This window comes from Pecten maximus, chromosome 10 (assembly GCF_902652985.1).
Source record: "Pecten maximus chromosome 10, xPecMax1.1, whole genome shotgun sequence".
Lineage (NCBI taxonomy): Eukaryota > Metazoa > Mollusca > Bivalvia > Pectinida > Pectinidae > Pecten > Pecten maximus.
Genome location: NC_047024.1, coordinates 9890026 through 9906539, shown reverse-complemented (window position 1 = coordinate 9906539; position 16514 = coordinate 9890026). Strand labels below are relative to the sequence as shown.

The 16514-nt window shown below is 35.9% G+C and overlaps 1 protein-coding gene across 1 annotated transcript; it reads right to left on the bottom strand.

Moving 5' to 3' along the window:
- Nucleotides 1-1342: 1342 nt before the first annotated feature.
- Nucleotides 1343-16508, bottom strand: LOC117336112 (sorting and assembly machinery component 50 homolog). The gene is made up of 14 exons (XM_033896488.1): nucleotides 16404-16508; nucleotides 15890-15958; nucleotides 15180-15281; nucleotides 14755-14842; nucleotides 11170-11273; nucleotides 10765-10910; nucleotides 10068-10155; nucleotides 9331-9459; nucleotides 9011-9082; nucleotides 6344-6427; nucleotides 5814-5955; nucleotides 4973-5119; nucleotides 3034-3175; nucleotides 1343-2142 (listed from the first exon to the last, which is right to left on the bottom strand). Exons 1-14 carry the CDS (start codon nucleotides 16422-16424, stop codon nucleotides 2097-2099), a joined length of 1380 nt encoding a protein of 459 aa, XP_033752379.1. The 5' UTR covers nucleotides 16425-16508; the 3' UTR covers nucleotides 1343-2096.
- Nucleotides 16509-16514: the final 6 nt, after the last annotated feature.

Here is a 16514-nt window from a genome sequence, read left to right as displayed (position 1 = left end):
ATTCAAATAGAGATATCTCTATTTTAAATAAAGATATCTTTAATTCGACAAGAATGAAAGATATCTCTATTTAAAATAAAGATATCTCAATTACAATTAAAGATATCTGTAATTCAAATAGAGATATCTGAATTTGAAATAGAGATATCTGTAATTTAAAAGGAGATATCTCTATTTTCAGTAGAAATAGAGATATCTGTATTTAAATTAGACATATCTTTATTTAAATAGAGATATCTTTATTTAAATTACAGATATCTCTAATTAAATAGAGATATCTTCATTTTAAATAGAGATATTTTTAATTAAATAGAGATATCTTCATTTCAATAGGTAAAAACCCAAACGGCTTGCCATAGATTAGCCTGCATTATAATGTTTAGGATAATATTTGACATTTTCGTAATGATATATATATATATTTTATCTTTAACACAAAAAGCAATTGAAAGCAGTTTGCTATCTTTGAGTATGTTTCTTTGTCAAGCAAACATTCACAAGTGTAAAGTCACCTGTCAAATTGCCAATTCGCGTTTTCGTCCTACTACTATTGGGCGGCGATGTTTAATCTGTCTGTATCTTTATTGGATCTTAACGTCTGTCTTCATCACTTAACCCTGATCTTTATTCAGATAGATTATTTGATCTTTTCTCAGTTTCCAGCTGTCTTCTATCTTTTTAGAATACTTATAGGGTTGGCCGATGGATTTGTCCTAAAATCGGCTTTTTGATGTTACCCGAGACCTATTCCGAATCTGTACCTCAAACTAAAAGTCACACGGTCCATTGTACCAGAAATGAGGGGTTGTTCCCTGGACAGATGCAGTAACGTTGTAAACAAGTAGAAAAGCAGAGAAAAAGAAATGCTTCATATAAAGCAGGCTTTTACAACACGTGGTTTGGTTTGGTTTGGTTTGTTTTTGTTTAACGTCCTATCAAGTACAGCCAGGGTCATTTAAGGACGTGTCAGGTTTTGGAGGTGGAGGAAAGCCAGAGTACCCAGAGAAAAACCACCGACCTACAGTCTGTACCTGGCAACTGTCACACGTAGGTTTCGAACTTGTAACCCAGAGGTGGATAGCTAGTGTTAAAGTGTCCGGACACCTTAACCACTCGGACACCGTGGCCGACAAGTGGTGTCCAGAATAGTTGATAGGAAAGGTTACTTTACACATCAGGCATACCTGGTCGTATGTAGATTTTGTCCATCAGTGAGTTAAGATTACCCACCTCACTGATCAATGCTCTTTTCATATTGAATTCAAACCGATTCTTTTGCTTTTATTTTGCTATTTTAGTCTTTCCTTGAACGTAAAACAATATTACAATATGACAATTTGTATTGATATTTAATATTTATTATTTTATCATTGACAGTCCAAATTTTTTTTAACAATTTGGAATTATTAAATATACATTAAAATATAATGTTGTCTACATGAACCCAATCAACACAAAGTTCCTACATCATAAGTGACACATGTCGTAAGGTTTCCTGTCAAATCTAGAAATGAATATACAAGTGTTTAATCTTCAGATCAGAAAAATTAACAATAATGGTAAACTTCAACAAAGGTGCAATGTTCATACAAGGTGTAATGTTCATACAAGGTGTAATGTTCATACAAGGTGTAATGTTCATACAAGGTGTAATGTTCATAAAAAGGTGCAATGGTGCTTTTTAGTTCAAATTAATTCCTAATCATTCTGTAAAGCCAAACAATGTCAAAGCGAGCCATATTAAAGCAATGATTTGTCCAATAAAAAACACAAAGTACTTAGGTTTGACAAACAAATGTTACAGTATTGTAGAATATTGGACTGTTTATTCGGGTACTGACTTGTATAAACACACTGAAGAATCCCATTGTAATGAATATCTAGACTCCCTACAGCCTTAAACACAGTGTAGAAGCCATGAAAGGTTAGTATATAGTCTCTAGATACCCCAAGAGGTTTGTGAGAGCGTTTATAGCTGTCTAGTCGACTCTCCATCACACTTCAGCCTCATTCCAGTTGATGGCTGCCACTGCCACACTAATCATTATATAATGTCCATATGGAGGCATAGCACAATGATATAATGATCCCCGACATCACAGAAAGGTCATCCCCACACCAAACTGTACACCAGGATTCACACTGCAACCAAAAATCAAGCATTTAATGTCTGCATTCAAGTTCTATGAAAATCAATAATAACAAAAAAAATCAAGATTTATTTTGAGATATTTCAAAGAGAACAATCAACAAAATCGATCCTATGTAACATTTTTACTTGGATAATAAAATTATAAGCAATGGCTGCAGCACAGACCTCAATATTGAGGTCTCTAGCTGCAGTACATCTCCTCATTTAAAGGGTACATCCCCCATAACCATAGCATAATACGAAACTGTACTTGATTCGTATACATTTTGTATATACAGCTACCCTCCAATTAGATTATCAAAATGTATTGCAAGTATACAAATGGTGTACCACAGTACTACTGACAGAAATGGTCACACAATTTTCATAAGAAGGGAGGCAACCCTTATAATGACAATGAACGGAAGTTGAATAGCCTACAGAGCATGTATCAAACTAAACATTCAAAAACTTATGCCAATCTTCAATATCTTAAAATTGATAACATACATATTATTAACTAGAAAATGTCTGTAAGACATAAATGCCCCCGCTACCACTTGACACCCTGAAACCTCAGCAGTTCCTGAGATTAGCTAGTTACATTGCCTCAGGATGGGACGGGACAGGATGGGACGGGACTGGATGGGTCGGTCGGAATGGGTCGTGATGCGACAGGATGGGTCTGGTCGGGACGGGTCGGGATGGGTCGGGACTGACATGGGTAACACTATATGCCCCCCACCCCCCATTTCATGGCAGGGCATAAGAAAATAGAGATAGTAGTATGAAGTTTGAATGACTAGTATTTCTCCAAGAGAACATTTTGGCTAACAGGAAAATCACAGACAGTGATCTATCCTTTCTGTACATAGTACAATACTTATTAATAAGTTACTAACCAGTCTCCATTCATGAATCGTACTGGGACAACATAGTTGAGTTCCATCCGTGCGATGTTGCCGAGCTTCAGTACGAGTCCTAAACCATAGGCTAGCCGGAACTCTTCAGATAGCTGTTCGATGTTTTCTCTTAGTGATTTATCTGTAATGTATTATCAGTTATCAATAAGGTTTTTAACACAATTCTTGTTTTAATATTGTAACATGTACCGGTGTACAAGAGCGGTCATCCATGCAAGAGCTGACCACACTCGTCATTGCTTAACTTGGGTATACAGGTGCGACACTCAACTGCACAACCACAAAAGCTAACTATTGAACTATGCAGGTGAAATGTCCATGTCCATGTGCCATCACACTATCATTAATTCCATTATGTTGATAATTTTGATAATAATTGAAACAGTAATTTTATATATACAAGTATGCTATCTAAAACATATATACAGTGGTTTATATATCTTTCATTAAAACAAAATTAAAATTACAATTAGAATGAAAAAAATGACATCATCTAAAAACATCCAGTTGAAAATTTAAGGAAGAAAAATCTTTCAAATTATTCTATTGGCCTTCAAGCCATGAACACATGCTTCCTTATAACTTGTAATATCTACAAAAGTAAATATCAGCCAGCTAATGTCTTTCTGAAGGTAACATTGCATAGTGTGATAGTTAAAGTGTCAGGTAAATCTATGGATGTTGTATAAATAGAATGACTGTCATAGGTTATTCCATGAGCAATAAGATCAATTTATCATTCTTAACAGCATATCAACACAGAAAAGGTCACTGGGGCTAACAAATGACCGAGGAATTAGGGAACCAATGCTGAAGATTGTGTCAGAGATATAACCTGTAGTCGACTACACATCTCTAGAGAACCGAGTGTCTATATTATACATTGTAGTACTAATAATTATACACTGTAGTTCTAATAATTATACATTATAGTACTACTATAACAGTAACTATAATTATACACTGTAGTTCCACTGTAACAGTAACTATATGATAACTGTAGTAGTATTATTAATAATACATGTACATTGTAGTACAGTAACTATGATAATACATTGTAACACTATAATTATACACAGTAGTACTACTGTAACAGTAACTATAATTATACGGTACTATGATAATACATTGTAGTACAGTAACTATAATTATACATGGTAGTGGTACTATGATAATACATTGTAGTACTGTAACAGTAACTTTAATTATACATTGTAGTGGTACTATGATAATACATTGTAGTACAGTAACTATAATTATACATGGTAGTGGTACTATGATAATACATTGTAGTACAGTAACTATAATTATACATGGTAGTGGTACTATGATAATACATTGTAGTACTGTAACAGTAACTTTAATTATACATTGTAGTGGTACTATGATAATACATTGTAGTACAGTAACTATAATTATACATGGTAGTGGTACTATGATAATACATTGTAGTACAGTAACTATAATTATACATGGTAGTGGTACTATGATAATACATTGTAGTACTGTAACAGTAACTTTAATTATACATTGTAGTGGTACTATGATAATACATTGTAGTACAGTAACTATAATTATACATGGTAGTACTAATAAGTATACATTGTAGTACAGTAACTTTAATTATACATTGTAGTGGTACTATGATAATACATTGTAGTACAGTAACTATAATTATACATTGTAGTGGTACTATGATAATACATTGTAGTACTGTAACAGTAACTATAATTATACATTGTAGTACTATAATTATACACTGTAGTACTATAATCATACACTGTAGTACAGTAACTTTAATTATACATTGAAGTTCCTTAAGGAATTGTACGTTCAAATAGTTGAAGTTGCGTCTCTGAACTTGTTTTGGACACAAATTCAGCACAAGTTTTTTGTGAAGGATTGAAATGCTTCTTACCTAATTCAACTGCACCAACATTTCCAACATTTACAAAAGCATGAGACCTGAAAAAGTCGCCAAAGCCTCCCAGGCCTGGTTTGAATGGGAGCGGTGTGTAGATATGGGCAGCACAGAGCCAGTAAGCATCAGCACCTAAAGCATTACCTATAAATAAAATATATATGTAGCATCTCCTTGGGTATCACCTATTTATGCATAAAAATGATATATTACCTCCTAGTAAAGTTGAGTAGATGCAAAATATACATCAGCTCTGAGGAAGCTACATATCGTACTCTACATATTTGCTCATCATATAGTGAACTACATTTAATCTTAAATAAGCCCCCTCCCATAGTGTTAATTTAAAAAAGTGAAGTTTTAAAGTTTAGGGAGATTTCTTTTGTAAATCACTTTAAGCATACTATTTTAAAATTGATATTTCTGAAAAAATGAAAAAGGGGGCTTATTTGTGGATAAATGTGATAGGTCATTACAAACATGGAAGAAACAATAGGAAAATATTAACAATCAAATAGTTTTGCTCGGTGGTTCTTCAAGGGAAATTATGAATTTAAAAGAAATATTAGAAAAAATACATTCTGTTATGATAACGATCAACATGTAAATTAATTGCTTAATTAGTGCCACCTCTAGGAATCTCCACCCAAAGACAGTAAAGGTTTTCACTTAGAATACTCTTACATCTTCAACTCCCCAAACAGTAAGGGTCCTATATTAGAGACTGGCATACATATGTTCCTTTCTACCTCCCCCAAAAGATAGTAAATGAATTAGATTTCCTTGTAACAGATTTTATGAAATAAGATATAACTAAAGATAGAAATAGATCACAAACCTTCCACATGTGGCCCAACGCCTCTGTCATGAAAGCCTCGAAGGGTCAGCGGACCTCCCAAGAAAAATTTGTCATTGACAGTCACTCTTTTGTCTTTTCCTAGGCCCCACATGGTACCACAAGCGGCTGACAGCTGGACAACCTGAAAGTAGTGAGGTTCATAGTTTATCCTAAGTTCTCGGCTCAAGGTATCAATATGGACACTGCCTGTCTTTCTTTTCCATGATAGTTGTTTTGATTTCATTCCCATTATTGGTGTTATATTTCAAAATGGTAAGGATATATTTTAGAACCATGACTTCGAACCTGCCATAATACATACGGTATATACATCCCACAGTGGATGTTTGAAATTCAGTACTGTGCTTAGTGTAATTTAAACTAGCAAGGACACCGTCACCCCATGTCTGTGGATCCAGACCCTATTACCTTGTCATATATACAACTGGCCAAGCTATTGGTCAAGATTTAATCTTAGGTTAAACACCTGTAATATGTACCAGTATGTTGTAATTATAATATATACTTACTATGTATGGCAAAATTTCTTTATTGACTTGAAGTTCTGTATTTAATTTGACAAACTCTACATTTCCTCCAAGACCAGCATATTCCTGTAGTAGTTAAATTAATATGGTATTAATAATACAGGTTTCATCTACAATGACAACAGATAAATGTTAACAAGAAGCTTGAAACAATGAAGGCTACAAACAACAGAAGAACATATTTATAGTACAAAGTTCCAGTAGTAGTTACAAATATACTCCTCTTTATTTTCATTTCATTTCAAAATATTTTATTCAATCAAACATTTGAATTAATTTACATACAATATTTCATAATAGAGATAGAATTTATATATAACAAGAGATCCCAGAGGGATCTTGGCGCCCACCATTGAATGATCTTTATAGGTTCCATGTCAGATTGATCTTTTCTCTACTTTTCCCTTCTTCTAAGTCTTACTAATCTGTGTAAATTCAGAAACAGCCCTCTAGATCTAGTACTTTTCAAACAAGGGGAACCTATATATAAAATTTAAGATTTAGCGATAATGGCTGTCTGTCGGCCATGTTGTTTTCCGATTTGTCCCAAAATGCAATACCAGAGACCAAGGGGAACCTACATATGAAATTTGAGAAAGATCCCTTCAGTACCTTCTGTACAATAGCGATAACAAACTTCAATTTTCAAAATACAAGATGGCTGCCTGTCAGCCAGGTTGTTTTTTGACTGGTCTCAAAATCCAATATGTATAACTAGACACAGAGGGCAACCTACAAATGAAATTCAGAAAGATCCTTTCAGCAATTTCTGATAAATAGCGATAACAATCTTCAATTGTCAAAATCCAAGATGGCTGCCTGTCGGCCATGTTGTTTTTTGATTGGTCTCAAAATGCAATATGCATAACTACGCACTGAGGGAAACCTACATATGAAATTTGAGAAAGATCCCTTCAGTACTTTCTGAGAAATAGCGATAACAAACTTCAATTGTCAAAATCCAAGATGACTGCCTGTCGGCCATGTTGTTTTCCGAATAGTCTCAAAATGCAATATTCATAACTAGGCACAGAGGGGAACCTACATATGAAATTTCAGAAAGATCCCTTCAGTACTTTCTGAGAAATAGTGATAACAAACTTCAATTGTCAAAATCCAAGATGGCTGCCTGTCGGCCATGTTGTTTTCAGATTAGTCTCAAAATGCAATATGCATAACTAGGCACCGAGGGAAACCTACATATGAAATTTCAGAAAGATCCCTTCATAAGTATCTGAGAAATAGCGATAACAAACTTCAATTGTCAAAATCCAAGATGGCTGCCTGTCGGCCATGTTGTTTTCCAATTGGTCTCAAAACGCAATATGCATAACTAGGCAACGAGAGGAACCTTTATATGAAATTTCAGAAAGATCCCTTCATAAGTTTCTGAGAAATAGCGATAACAAACTTCAATTGTCAAAATCCAAGATGGCTGCCTGTCGGCCATGTTGTTTTCCGATTGGTCTCAAAATGCAATATGCATAACTAGGCACCAAGGGGAATCTACATATGAAATTTGAGAAAGATCCCTTCAGTACTTTCTCAGAAATAGCGATAACAAACTTCAATTGTCAAAATCCAAGATGGCTGCCTGTCGGCCATGTTGTTTTCCGATTGGTCTCAAAATGCAATATGCATAACTAGGCACCAAGGGGAACCTACATATGAAATTTAAGAAAGATCCCTTCAGTACTTTTTCAGAAATAGCGATAACAAACTTCAATTGTCAAAATCCAAGATGGCTGCCTGTCGGCCATGTTGTTTTCCGATTGGTCTTAAAATGCAATATGCATAACTAGGCACCAAGGGGAGTCTACATATGAAATTTGAGAAAGATCCCTTCAGTACTTTCTCAGAAATAGCGATAACAAACTTCAATTATCAAAATCCAAGATGGCTGCCTGTCGGCCATGTTGTTTTCCGATTGGTCTCAAAATGCAATATGCATAACTAGGCACCAAGGGAAGCCTACGTATGAAATTTGAGAAAGATCCCTTGAGTACTTTCTCAGAAATAGCGATAACAAACTTCAATTATCAAAATCCAAGATGGCTGCCTGTCGGCCATGTTGTTTTCCGATTGGTCTCAAAATGCAATATGCATAACTAGGCACCAAGGGAAGCCTACATATGAAATTTGAGAAAGATCCCTTCAGTACTTTCTCAGAAATAGCGATAACAAACTTCAATTGTCAAAATCCAAGATGGCTGCCTGTCGGCCATGTTGTTTTCCGATTGGTCTCAAAATGCAATATGCATAACTAGGCACCAAGGGGAACCCACATATGAAATTTGGGAAAGATCCCTTCAGTACTCTCTGAGGATTAGCGATAACAAGAATTGTTTACGGACGGACGGACGGAGGGACGGACGGACGGACGGACGACGGACCACGGACGCAGGGCGATTTGAATAGCCCACCATCTGATGATGGTGGGCTAAAAATGGATTGGACAACAGGCTAAGCCTATACAGGTCCTTTCCTTTTTATTTAACCTTTACTGACAAGTAATTAAAAATGTCTTTAAGCATTATTTTATACACACAATGTCATGTAGTTTCCTTTTTACATGAACAACTTAATAGGTCATAATCAGCTATCAAATGGAATATGAATTATCATTTTGAATAGTTATACTGTTATTACCTGAACAGCTTTCAACAAATAACCAGCATGTGGCAGTATTTTATCATCTCTTGTGTCGGATGTGACTGTGTGCTGAAAAGATAAAAACATTGTATAAACTAAAGGGCTAATAATATTACAACATCATAGCATAAGATAGTTGACGCTTTGATCAGCAGATTACAATCCAGAAAGAAGTTTCAACCACTCTAGTCAAGGTGAGATACTGACAGGATCTAGATATTGTATTTGTTTGTGGCACTACAGGGCAATGGTACTTATCGATAATAAAATATATTTCACTGGTAGAACTCTCCTGTTAAACATATGAGTGGGCTTACCTGTACACTTGACTTGAGTGTATGTCCTGCCTGTTCTCTGATGGGGAAGGGTGTAGTCCTAGATAAGGCTCTGAGGTCCCTCCAAACTCCATCCCATTGTATATTGTGGGAGCCCAGTGTCGATGGGAACTGTATACAACACATGAGGTATCACACAATAAAGTTATATACCAACTTAGAACTGTCACTGAATGTCTATTGTACATGATCAGTATCATCACTCATGATCTATCATGATAATGAAAGACTTTCAGACCAATTTGTGATTGTATTTTGCAGATGACCACTTCCAAACCATGCCATTCACTTTTGGACAATCTTGTATGCATGATGGTTCTTTTCAAAACAACAGCATGAGATATCTGAAATATTTGTAGCTGGGTAATTTTTGACAGTCGTTTTTCGACTTTAATACTAGTAATATATTATTGGAAACACTCATACCGGTATGTTGTGTACATGTTCAACATATAACAATTATGAAATTTCTTGCATTATGAACAAACTTGAATTATACATGTATAAGAACTATGGTAAATGATCAAAATAAATTTTGACACCTAAACCAATTGAAATTGAAATTGGCAAAGATTGTCACAGTGGTAATTAAACTAATTGGACTGTAGTAAGTTTTATAAGGATTATACAAAAAAAAGATAGCACTTTTCAAAACAAACTGAGAGTTTGAAACAATAGAACACTATAAGGTACTGTATAAGGATTCAGTTTACACTTACTGTGAATGCTGCTTGAATTCCTTTACTGGCTTCCTTGTAACCACTAAGAAGGACATCTGTGTTGGTGCTGTACCCTCCCAGGATCAACCTACAGGTAAGTTACAGCATTAATATAAACAGGATAGTCACAGGATCAACCTACATGCAAGTTACAGCATTGATATAAACAGGATAGTCACAGGATCAACATACAGGTAAGTTACAGCATTGATATAAACAGGATAGTCACAGGATCAACATACAGGTAAGTTACAGCATTTGTATAAACAGGATAGTCACAGGATTAACCTACACGTAAGTTACAGCATTGATATAAACAGGATAGTCACAGGATTAACCGACACGTAAGTTACAGCATTGATATAAACAGGATAGTCACATGATCAACCTACAGGTAAGTTACAGCATTGATATAAACAGGATAGTCACATGATCAACCTACAGGTAAGTTACAGCATTGATATAAACAGGATAGTCACAGATTCACAATAGAAAAAATTACAGGTATTACCATTAGTGTAAATAAATTATGCATAAAGGCAAGCAACAGAATCAGTGTTGTAGCTACAGTATGGTGAAAAGTCAACACATTCAAATAATAGTCAATGATATTGAAATATAATCAACAGGTAAGTAACATTATCCACAATAGGAAATAGTGTCAAGATACATGTAGGTAACTACACTATTTAATTACCTGACGTCAGGGTTCCCATTGAGTGGCTTCATGAACTGTACATGGGCCTGGTTATTCTTCCTACTTCTAAAGTTTCTGGTGTGTGCATATCTTGCTGTCAATTTCTCAGCTCTCCCAAACAGATTATTCAAACCCAAAGTTAAGGACTGGAAATCAATGTTAAATAAGGGATTAAATCTCTGCTTAAATCTTTATCGGGTAAGGATCACTTAGCAATTCCAGCCAGGGTAGTATGTGTTTGTGCTAAACTACGAAAATTCAATGACCTAAGAGTTAAATCAATTTTCAGATCCTTTATCAGATTATAACTACATTCATTAATATATTTGATAGTAGAGCATACAAACCATAGCGTTAAGGAAAGTAAATATGAGAGTCATGAAATTCAACCATCATCATCCTTACCGATTCTACATCATTGTTTCCTGCAGAAGTATGAATGCCTCCCTCAAATCTTTTCTCTTCGACTATAAATTTGACATCATAATCTGATACAGAGGCACCAGGAGCTGACAACAAAGAAAGAATATACACATGTATATTGATTCTCAAAATATTTCAACTTATTTATAAGACCTTCATCTGTAAAAGTACAAGAAGGAGGATTGCATGCATGTTTTGTAAAATACAAGGTACAGCAATTGCTTTGCTCAACAGTTAAAACAAAGGTCATTCTAATTCAGAATCAGTAAAAGCAGCATTATTTCTTTTTACACAAGGTAAACAAAAACATGCCAGTGAACAGAAAAATGTTTTAGACAAGCACAAAGGTCAGGAGTTCACATAACTAAAAGTACTTTACATGTATATTGTAATACTCAATATCTATGAATAATGAAGATACAGTTAGAAATCCATTTCAAATTCATGGTTGATGGTAGTAATTTCTTAAACAATCAATTATCTGTATCAGGAATGGAATTCAGATTTTCTTATTATACAAGAGATCCCAGAGGGATCTTGGCGCCCACCATTGAATGTTCTTCATAGGTTCCATGTCAGATTGATCTTTTCTCTACATTTCTCTTCTTCTAAGTCTTACTAATCTGTGTAAATTCAGAAGAAACCTCTAGTACTTTTCAAACAAGGGAAACCTATATATAAAAGTTAAGATTAAGGCACCAAAGGGAACCTATATATGGAATTTGAGAAAGATTCCTTCAGTACTTTCTGAGAAATAGCGATAACAAACTTCAATTGTCAAAATCCAAGATGGCTGCCTATCGGCCATGTTGTTTTCCGATTGGTCTCAAAATACAATATGCATAACTAGGCACCTTGGGGAACCTACATATGAAATTTCAGGAAGATCCCTTCATTAGTTTCTTAGAAATAGCAATAACCAGTTTCAATTTTCGAAATCCAAGATGGCTGCCTGTCGGCCATGTTGTTTTCTGATTAGTCTCAAAATACAATATGCATAACCAGGCACCAAGGGGAACCTACATATGAAATTTCAGGAAGATCCCTTCAGTGCTTTCTGAGAATTATCGATAACAAACTTCAATTGTCAAAATCCAAGATGACTGCCTGTCGGCCATGTTGTTTTCTGATTGGTCTCAAAATGCAATATGTATAACTAAGCACCAAGGGGAACCTACCTATGAAATTGGAGAAAGATCCCTTCAGTACTTTCTCAGAAATAGCGATAACAAACTTCAATGGTCAAAATCCAAGATGGCTGCCTGTCGGCCATGTTGTTTTCCGATCAGTCCCAAAATGCTATATGCATTACTAGGCACCAAGGGGAACCTACTTATGAAATTTGAGAAAGATCCCTTCAGTACTTTCTCAGAAATAGCGATAACAAACTTCAATTGTCAAAATCCAAGATGGCTGCCTGACGGCCATCTTGTTTTCCGATCGGTCCCAAAATGCTATATGCATAACAAGGCACCAAGAGGAACCTACCTATGAAATTTGAGAAAGATTCCTTCAGTACTTTCTCAGAAATAGCGATAACAAACTTCAATGGTCAAAATCCAAGATGGCTGCCTGTCGGCCATGTTGTTTTCCGATCAGTCCCAAAATGCAATATGCATAACTACGCACCAAGGGGAACCTACATATGAAATTTGAGAAAGATCCCTTCAGTACTTTCTCAGAAATAGCGATAACAAACTTCAATGGTCAAAATCCAAGATGGCTGCCTGTCGGCCATGTTGTTTTCCGATCTGTCCCAAAATGCAATATGCATAATTAGGCACCAAGGGGAACCTACATATGAAATTTGAGAAAGATCCCTTCGGTACTTTCTCAGAAATAGCGATAACAAACTTCAATGGTCAAAATCCAAGATGGCTGCCTGTCGGCCATGTTGTTTTCCGATCGGTCCCAAAATGCAATAAGCATAACTATGCACCAAGGGGAACCTACATATGAAATTTGAGAAAGATCCCTTCGGTACTTTCTCAGAAATAGCGATAACAAACTTCAATGGTCAAAATCCAAGATGGCTGCCTGTCGGCCATGTTGTTTTCCGATCAGTCCCAAAATGCAATATGCATAACTACGCACCAAGGGGAACCTACATATGAAATTTGAGAAAGATCCCTTCAGTACTTTCTCAGAAATAGCGATAACAAACTTCAATGGTCAAAATCCAAGATGGCTGCCTGTCGGCCATGTTGTTTTCCGATCGGTCCCAAAATGCAATATGCATAACTACGCACCAAGGGGAACCTACATATGAAATTTGAGAAAGATCCCTTCAGTACTTTCTCAGAAATAGCGATAACAAACTTCAATTGTCAAAATCCAAGATGGCTGCCTGACGGCCATCTTGTTTTCCGATCTGTCCCAAAATGCTATATGCATAACAAGGCACCAAGAGGAACCTACATATGAAATTTGAGAAAGATTCCTTCAGTACTTTCTCAGAAATAGCGATAACAAACTTCAATGGTCAAAATCCAAGATGGCTGCCTGTCGGCCATGTTGTTTTCCGATCAATCCCAAAATGCAATATGCATAACTACGCACCAAGGGGAACCTACATATGAAATTTGAGAAAGATCCCTTCAGTACTTTCTCAGAAATAGCGATAACAAACTTCAATGGTCAAAATCCAAGATGGCTGCCTGTCGGCCATGTTGTTTTCCGATCTGTCCCAAAATGCAATATGCATAATTAGGCACCAAGGGGAACCTACATATGAAATTTGAGAAAGATCCCTTCGGTACTTTCTCAGAAATAGCGATAACAAACTTCAATGGTCAAAATCCAAGATGGCTGCCTGTCGGCCATGTTGTTTTCCGATCGGTCCCAAAATGCAATATGCATAACTAGGCACCAAGGGGAACCTACATATGAAATTTGAGAAAGATCCCTTCGGTACTTTCTCAGAAATAGCGATAACAAACTTCAATGGTCAAAATCCAAGATGGCTGCCTGTCGGCCATGTTGTTTTCCGATCGGTCCCAAAATGCAATATGCATAACTAGGCACCAAGGGGAACCTACATATGAAATTTGAGAAAGATCCCTTCGGTACTTTCTCAGAAATAGCGATAACAAACTTCAATGGTCAAAATCCAAGATGGCTGCCTGTCGGCCATGTTGTTTTCCGATCGGTCCCAAAATGCAATATGCATAACTACGCACCAAGGGGAACCTACATATGAAATTTGAGAAAGATCCCTTCAGTACTTTCTCAGAAATAGCGATAACAAACTTCAATGGTCAAAATCCAAGATGGCTGCCTGTCGGCCATGTTGTTTTCCGATCTGTCCCAAAATGGAATATGCATAACTAGGCACCAAGGGGAACCTACATATGAAATTTGAGAAAGATCCCTTCAGTACTTTCTGAGGATTAGCGATAACAAGAATTGTTTACGGACGGACGGACGGACGGACGGCCGGACGGACGACGGACCACGGACGCAGGGCGATTTGAATAGCCCACCATCTGATGATGGTGGGCTAAAAAGCTCTCACATGCACAATCAATAGATTAAATCTTCAGACATTGATGACACACAGTTCTTTACCTTTACATGTGTCTACTGTTATTTTCACAGTTTTGAAGATACCCAGCTCCTGGAGCTGAGCCTTGGATTCCACACATTGTCTCACCACCTACAAAGTATAGCAACCAGTGGAAAATATCTGACTTTAGAACATAATACATGTATCATTATAACTTCTGATGATAACTTCTCAAGTTAACTGAATTTGATTTTCATGACTGTATAATGGATTTGGTTAATTTTGTTTAAAGTCCTATTAATGGAAATCAATAGACATGGAAATCTTTACTTAATATTGAACACTGATTTATAAGAAACTTAATTACTAGCTATATTAGCCACCAGTGATCATCAAAATACTGAAATAAACTTATAACCAGAGATGAGTGAAGTGTAGTAGTAATCAGTAATATTTATATCAGTTAATCATTTAGGTTTCTATTCACCTCTTCAAAGTTTTCTGCAGAGAAGGTATCCTGAATCTTTGGAATAAGCAAGTCTTCTTTTGTTCTTACTAGTCCTTCAATCAACACCCTCTGCACCTTGGCCTATATAAAAAACACATATAACATATTTATCGCACAATCACGCACCAAACATGTTCCAGCATTATGAGGATAATAGATTCAAAATCAAATTTTGAATTGAATATAGATTAAAAAGAAATAATCAAATCCAGAATGTTATCATAATTGATATTTCTACTTGCTTAATTATGTTTTACTGTTTAAAATGATGTAGGCAGCAGCTGACAATTTTTCCTTCATCAATACATGACATGAACTGCCTGATCATTTGCCCTTGTGCAGAAGGCTTTGGGTCCTATCCCCTGACCAAGACATATATCAGAGTCTCTAAAATGGTAGTTGTTACTCCTACAGAACATTCAGTATTTAGAGAGTAGGATGACTGGTTCACCTGTTGTCAGTATAATGTTAACAGGTGGGTTGTCCTGCTGGGTGTCTTTGGCATTCAATATACTTCAGTGAGGTAGCACTATAAAGATGGTGTCAGTTCCACGCTATCACAAAAAACGTAAACACAGCTTCCCAGCATACACTCACCAAATGCATGCATCTCACAAACTTTAAGTAAGCACATCGGTTAATTGGACATTAAACAATATAAAAAACAAACCTTCATACAAATGACTTACAGGTTGCTTGAAATCAATTGAGCGAGTCCGGGGAGCAGGATTATCCATGTGTGAGTGACCTTCCATTTCCTAAGGGAAAATGGAATATTGTAACAAATACAGGAATGGAATAGTCAATACTTACTCTCTGATCACAACGCTTAAGATCAATGGAAAGCCTGTTTTATGTGGACATGGTACACCAATGATCTACAATGTCATATTGTTCGAGTTTTGTGTCATTTATTACCATTCATTAAAGTCTTGAAATGTACACATAAAAGCGTCCAACATAGCTCCATGTAAACCCTGCAGCCATATATGGCATTACAAAGTTTTGCAATTTATTTTCATCCGGCTGATACTCGGTAAATCTTTATAGACAGTGTTGAATGTCATAGTCAATCCAACGATTGGTCAGTCTTGGAAAGTTTAGCTTAATAAATTAGCAGAGCAATAACAGAATAGTGGTATTAGCATATGGAACAAAATATGTGATTAAGTAGCGTTATACAGATAACATCAATGTCCTTACTTTAGCGTGAACAGTGCCCATAGTGCAAGGGACCGGTAAACAGAAAGTCAACCATCAACCATTGCAGGAAGTGAAGGTCAGCTACAAAGGGAAATAACTCCAATTGAATTT